This window comes from Octopus bimaculoides, chromosome 27, assembly GCF_001194135.2.
Source record: "Octopus bimaculoides isolate UCB-OBI-ISO-001 chromosome 27, ASM119413v2, whole genome shotgun sequence".
NCBI lineage: Eukaryota > Metazoa > Mollusca > Cephalopoda > Octopoda > Octopodidae > Octopus > Octopus bimaculoides.
This window is the reverse complement of record NC_069007.1, coordinates 10,753,123-10,760,269: the sequence shown is the minus strand read 5'-3', so window position 1 is coordinate 10,760,269 and position 7,147 is coordinate 10,753,123. Positions and strand designations below refer to the sequence as shown.

At 37.6% G+C, this 7,147-nt stretch overlaps 1 protein-coding gene across 2 annotated transcripts; it reads right to left on the bottom strand.

Annotated features, from left to right (window-relative positions):
• Positions 1-345: 345 nt before the first annotated feature.
• On the bottom strand, positions 346-6,691 carry LOC106880056 (transmembrane protein 69). 2 transcript variants are annotated; one of them, XM_014929858.2, is made up of 3 exons: positions 6,584-6,611; positions 2,297-4,248; positions 346-2,208 (listed from the first exon to the last, which is right to left on the bottom strand). In XM_014929858.2, exon 3 carries the CDS (start codon positions 1,553-1,555, stop codon positions 704-706), a length of 852 nt encoding a protein of 283 aa, XP_014785344.1. In that variant the 5' UTR covers positions 1,556-2,208; positions 2,297-4,248; positions 6,584-6,611; the 3' UTR covers positions 346-703. The 2 variants fall into 2 exon arrangements, with proteins under 2 accessions (XP_014785344.1, XP_014785343.1); XM_014929857.2 differs by lacking the exon at positions 2,297-4,248 and having other exon boundaries at positions 6,584-6,691.
• Between the last annotated feature and the right edge of the window lie 456 nt (positions 6,692-7,147).

The following is a 7,147-nucleotide window of genomic DNA, read 5'->3' as shown; positions in this document are numbered from 1 at the left end:
GACACTTTATTTCATGTTGCTCCAGTCCACTCAGCTGGCAAAAATGAGTAGTACCTGTATTTCAAAAGGCCAACCTTGTCACACTGTGTCACGCTGAATATCCCCAAGAACTACGTTAAGGGTACACATGTCTGTGGAATGCTCAGCCACTTGCACGTTAATTTCACGAGCAGGCTGTTCCGTTGATCGGATCAAATGGAACCCTTGCCATAACCGACGGAGTGCTCCTTTAAAAAGAAAATACCTACATCTACATATATTATATACAGGGATCTGTGTGTGTGTGTGTGTGTGTGTGTGTGCAAGCATTTAAATTTCCAGATGATGGAGGAAAAAGACTCAATATGCCAGAGTTTAATCATTTATTCAAAAAACTCAGAGTAGTGAGAGAGAAGTCTCAATTTCAAATAATTGAGTGTATACACACATATAAATACAGAGATAACGCTTGGAAAATAAGATACATACACACACACACACACACACAAGGAAAAGTAGTAAAGGCTTCCCTTACACCTGAGCAATTTGCTGTTCACATCTATACACAAACATAACACATTATTTAAGAAATGGGGAAGAACACAACATGGACTCAACTCAGTAAAGGCACCATCACAGATGATAATCTTGACCCAAAACAAAATTCAGTTAAACATTTAGGGAGTGGCTCCTAAATGGGTGGGAGGAATCATTTTCACATTCACTAGCAAGTTTGGCTTTCTCGCTTTGCTTTGTCAGCACTTGAAAGCAGAATCAAGTAACACAGTAGGTCACTGCACAGTGCCAACACAGCGATGCCACTGAGAAACAACCGCAAGGCTCTGAACCAAGGTAGATATGGTGTAAAAGCCATGTCATAGTAGGCAAGGCAAGCAAAGCCACCAGCCAGTATCATTGTTGAAGCAGGGCAAGATAGCTGAATTGCTGACCAACCAGCCAGGGAAGGCACCACAGCCTGGCCTAAGTTATTCCAGTCTGGTTTGATGATGCTGCTATACGAAATAGCAGTGCCCCACCTGACACCTCCAAGAAATGACAAAATCACAGCACCATACGTAGCTTGAGCTAAAGCCATTTCAGGCATGTAAACATCGGACATAAACATATAAACGGGGAACGACACAAAAGGTATAAGTCCTGAGATTCCGAGAACTAGAGCAGGTGTAGGAGCATGTCTGAGTTCTTTTAATATAGATGTTGCCATTATAATCTTAAATTTGTCTTCATTTTTTGTAGAATCAGTGGATGCATGTCGACATTCAAGGGATTTCCAGGACATAACAGGTGATGACGTATACGCAGGAGACAGCTGACAAGACAACGGTCCTGAGGAACATTTTAAAAGACTACAGTTGGAAGCAGAGGTAGAAGTTTTTCTAAAATTTTCTGACAGTGGATTAAAAAACGTTTTAATTCTGACCAGGCATTTGTCAGTGATGGAAGGCTTGCCAATTCTGGACAAAGGTTTAGGCAATACCAAACAATGATGATAACGACATGTGGTTAACAAAGGAAGCATAAATTTCCAAGCATGACCAGCGCTGGACGCCAACATTTTTGGACACCTCTACAAATGGCTCAATTACAATTAATTAATATATTTATTATTTTTTTTTTTTTTTTGATTAAGCAAAAAAAAGTCAATTTCTGCAACAGTATGAGCAAATGAACAACTGAATCACCCTTTAGTATACGGCAAAATATTTGTTTTCTATAGAGCGACTGAACTAAAATATTGCATAATATTAAACTGGTTGATACTCTGTGTTCTCTGTCAAATCACTATTCTAATTTTAGGTACTGAATAATATTCATTGGAGCACTGATAACAGTTTTTAAAAAGTTTTTGTTTGTTTTTTCTGTTTATATCAACGGTTTGATCAAGAATTCAACTCAATTCTGAGATCAGAGATTAACAGCTAATTCAATTAATTATGAAAGAGAGTGATGTGTAAGTAATGAATTCTTGATTAATAAAATAGTTGTGTCAGAATGGACCATAAATTTGCATAATACTGCTGTAGTTTAATGTCAAAGTCTGGAAAATAGTGCAAGGAATATAAAGAGTGTTATTAAACTTTAAAAAAAAATAAATGATCCCTAAATTGAATACAATTCTAGTGACTGGTATTAGAATTCAATGTGCCTTGGAGCAAACACGATTGGTTGAGGCTTCTTCCTTCATTTTTAAGTTCTTAAGCTTAACATCTGAAAGAAGAAAAAAATAACAGATTTTAAAAGGAGAATTAAAAGAACAAGTAAATTAGTACCAAAAAAAAAAACCCCAAATACTTACATTTCTGATCCTTATGAAAAGAATAAGTTTCTTCCTCACATACGCAGAAAAACCAAAAAATTATTCAGAGGTAACTTAAACATGACCTTCCTTCAAGCGTTCTCTGTCCTGGACTATTTTATCCAAAGAGGAATGTAAAGAGGTGTAGGGCAGTGTTGTTATGTAGCCTCAAGTCAGTTGTGAGGATCATTTTTTTTATTCAGTCATTAGCCAATGGGGCTTTTAATATTTAAGCTGCTAGAGTGTGATTGGATGGAGATTTGGCTGCTGTCTCTAGCAGACCCTGTGCCTACAAAGCGTCTCCCTTGTTTTCATCACTTATTGTTGGTATTGTGTAACCTGACGTCAGCTCTGACTAACGAACCTATGGTATTCCAGTAGCCACAAGTTGTACGAGGAGGTGTGACTCATAGATCTGTTGTTACAGATATACAAATTCTCCAGCTAACAGCCCTGCGAATGCTGCCAATTGTCATAGATATCTGCCAAGACCATAGTAAACGAATCTCATAAGCCAGCACGAGGTTTGGCCTTGTGTTTTTGTGTAACCAAAACCTGAGGACCATCTTGTTTGGTATGAAATAAATCTGGATTCCAATTTGAATAGATCTTCATGAAATTTCATTTTTATTGCTTATTTTACATTTAAAAGGCTCCAATGTGGCTGCCATTCTTGTTCCAATAAATCTAATAATGCTATATTCATTGCAATGAGTACTTCCTATCAACTTTTGTTTTCTGAAAAACGGTAGTAAATTTTCATGCCAACATTTTTCTTCAAACAACATTTTGGATTTTGGTTTTAAACATCCAGGATTCCCAGTCTTTGGCTTAACTCTCTATGTTACTGCTGTTCATGTTTGTGTTGTTGTTGTTTGATAAGAGAGTATGTAATTGAATCAGAGCATTTATTCACTAATGTTAAAGTGGGAGATTTGGGTGCATTTTCTAGCACATCAAACCTCTGTAGCCATGAATGTAGCATACTTGTTTTCAGACACCTTGGGCCAACCACATGTTGCCATACTAATAGCTTTCTGTAACTTCAGAGCAGTATCTCTCTCTCTCAGTCAGTAATTATTGCTGATGTCAACTGTAAATGACCAATGCTAATTATCTTGATCATCATCATCGTTTAACGTCCACTTTCCATGCTGGCATGGGTTGGACAGTTTGACTGAGGGCTGGCAAACCAGAAGGCGGCACCGGGCTCCAATCCGACCTGGCAAAGTTTCTACAGCTGGATGCCCTTCCTAACACCAACCATTCCGAGAGTGTAGTGAGTGCTTTTTATGTGCCACCAGCACAGAACCAGTCTGCTAGCACTAGCATCGACCATGCTTGAATGGTGCTTTTTACATACCACCGGCACGGGACCATTCAGGCAGCACTGGCATTGATCACGTTTGAATGGTATTTTTTATGTGCCACCGGCACAGTATGACAATAAATACTTCTGTTGGAAATTATCTAGTCCACCAAAAACTGTAATTTCTGTGGATCTCTGTTTTAAGTAGCATACGACGTAAGTCAGAAAAAGAAAACTGAAGGAAAAAAAAGGCAGTGGTGCGGTGCTTCTCCTTTTCCATAATGTTTTAGTATTATTAACTTCGTTTTGAATTCCCCCCCCCCCCATCGGTGCAGGAGTGGCTGCGTAGTAAGTAGCATGCTCACCAACAACATGGTTCCAGGTTCAGTCCCACTGCATGGCACCTTGGGTGAGTGTCTTCTACTATAGCCTCGGGCCAACCAAAGCCTTGTGAGTGGAAACCCGTTGTATACATACATGTGTGTGTGTGTGTGTGTGTGTTTGTACCCCCACCATCGCTTGACAACTGATGCAGGTGTGTTTACGTCGACCGGTTGAATAAGTACTCGGCTTACAAAGAATAAGTCCTGGGGTCGATTTGTTTGACTAAAGGCAGTGCTCCAGCATGGCCGCAGTCACATGACTGAAACAAATGAAAGAAAAACAATAAAAGAATATTTGTTTCAAACACTCGAGATTCTTCAAAATTGTGGTTTTTGCGTAAATCCGAAAAAAGTCAAAACGGAAACTTTTTCTGCAGCTTTCCTTGAAGAACTGGATAATTTCCGACTCTATTCTACAGGAATACATTTACCGGCTTTTTTTTTTACGATGCTGCGACGCTATTTTCTGGTTTCGAACTCATCGTCGTGTGACAAGCAGCGTCCAATAACACCAACAACCGATGACTCCCAGTGTGTTCGACATGCTATAAATAGCAGTTAAATCCCGACCAAATTAGAAAGAATCCAGAGAAAAAAAGGAAGTCGCAGAAAAACTTCAATAAATGACTGATTTAATATATCTTTTTTATTTTATTGAAGACATTGAATAGCACGTTTTTGTTTTTGTTTTTCACATATGCGAAATATATAATGTTGTTCATTGTGTCTATGATTGTTCATTAATAAACTAATTGAATTATTATACCTAATTACTTAAACCATTATAAATGAAATGGTGCATTTTTCTGCGACTATTGTTCCTAGTCAGAATCACAGCTATCCCCTGTTCACCGAGAACTGAAAGACCCTACAATTAATAAATAGGAATAGACACGTTGTATAATTATAGTTCGAGATTCAAAATATAGTTAACAGAATAAATAAGAGGGGGTGGTCATGTCTAGAACAGCTGAACAAAAACATATTATGTATATGTGTGTGGACATATCTATCGATCTATCTATCTATAAATATGTTATCCGATGTGTACAGTATCATATATCCATTGTGGTTGATCTTATCAATCGGTTTCGCACTAGGGGTACAATGGAATGTTAAATAACAATCGATTGGTGAGAACCTAGAGCGAACCCGATTGATAAGACCAGCTGTGATGGATATATAATGTTGTACACTTCGGATGGATAATATACCCACTCTATTGACACATATACGAGTGCATCTTTTTCCTGACTTATGGACTGTTAGACGACTTATTTATATATATATATAAACCGGGTTATTTTAATATTACTTAAATTTGACCTGCTTACACCTTTCTTTTAAATAATTTAACATGCCAAGAACCGTTTCCTTTCTACAGAGTCTCGTACGACCTCAGAAATAGCAGCCAAAATCTACAGACTGTCTCAGTTCATGTAATACGAAAAGAAAAAAACGAAGTTAAATTATTTGATCTTGGATTTGGCTTCTCAAAGATTCTCAAAGAAGGTATTCAAGCAACAATAGTTGTTATAATAAATTGTAAAAGTACATCAGAAATATTTATGTAACGCATGGTAGGCAATCCTAACGTTTAGCGTCTTTAAATCTTTTTTGTTTTTTCGATTTAACATTTAAGTAAACATTTTCTTCTTTCTCTAATATTTGAAATTCCAGTTTTCTATTTTCTTGTGTTCAAGTTAAACTCCTACAGAGATAAATAAAAATAAGCAAACGTCTATCCAACCGTATCTTGCTGACATAGTTACATGTGTGTATGTATACATATATATGTGTATATAAACTCATACACATGAAGTTAACTGTTACGGCCGGTCATAGAGTTACTATTGGCTTTGCAATTATAAATCGCTTAGCAGTATAGGCCATTTGAGTCTTGACAGGTCGCCTATACCAGGGGTTTTCAAGCTTTTTGACTTGCGGACCCCTTTATATTTCAGGCTTTACTTTAGGGACCCCCTTATAAACGCTTATGAAATTTACACATAAATATTTGCTTAAAATAACATATATTTTTACATTTATTTATTTAACAGTATTTAACAAATAGGTTTATTGTCAATTAAAAGATTTCGATTAAAAAACATATATAAAATCAAATTGCCCATAAAAAGTATTTGCTGTCCACGGACCCCCCCCCCTGTCTTGTCCTTGCGGATCCCCTGTGGTCCTGGGACCACAGTTTGAAAACCCCTGGCCTATACTGCCAAGCGCTTTATAGGTGTGAAACCAATGGTCACTCAAAGGCCGGCCATAACAACTACCTAAAAAATATATACTCCTGCTCTAATGTTCGAGTGTGCTTCTTCTTCGGATATAAGAACTACAGATACACATGTGTCTATGTGTAACCAATGCCGCTAATTTCGGAGTATTTGATGTGGAAAGAAACTTTTTTTTTGTTTTTCAAAACGGTACTTCGGCATGTAGAAGTCTTAAATGGTATTTATTTAGGGCGTTAAATATAACGATCTCTAATTAACATCTATTAATTAATTATCGTATTTTAAAACATACGAATTGACCAACAAAAAGCAAGGAACATGGAGAAAGAATCGTGAAATAACTGACCTGTAGCAGCTGTAGTTTGTGTTGTCCGTTCTTAACCTTCAAATGATAAATAGAGGTAACTCTTGCCAGCGTCAATTAATGAGTTACCTCCCTTGCCATGTCTTCGTCAGCGGGAGCAGGGCATGTCGAAAGCGTGTTAGGCTTTTGTGGAGCGATAAAAAAAAAAACGTAATTAACATACTAAATTTTACCTATACTCTTTTACTTGTTTCAGTCATTTGACTGCTGCCATGCTGGGGCACCGCCTCTAGTCAAGCAACTCGACCCCAGGACCTATTTTTTGTAAGCCTAGTACTTATTCTATCGGTTACTTTTTGTCGAACCGCTAAGTTACGGGGACGCAAACACACCAGCACCGGTCGTCAAGTGAAGCTGGGGGGACAAACGCAGACACAAACATATACACACACATACATATATATATATATATATATATACATATATACGACGGGCTTCTTTCAGTTTCCGTCTATCAAATCCACTCACAGGGCTTTGGTCAGCCCGAGGCTATAGTAGAAGACACTTGCCCAAGGTGCTACAGTAGTAATTATATTATACATGATG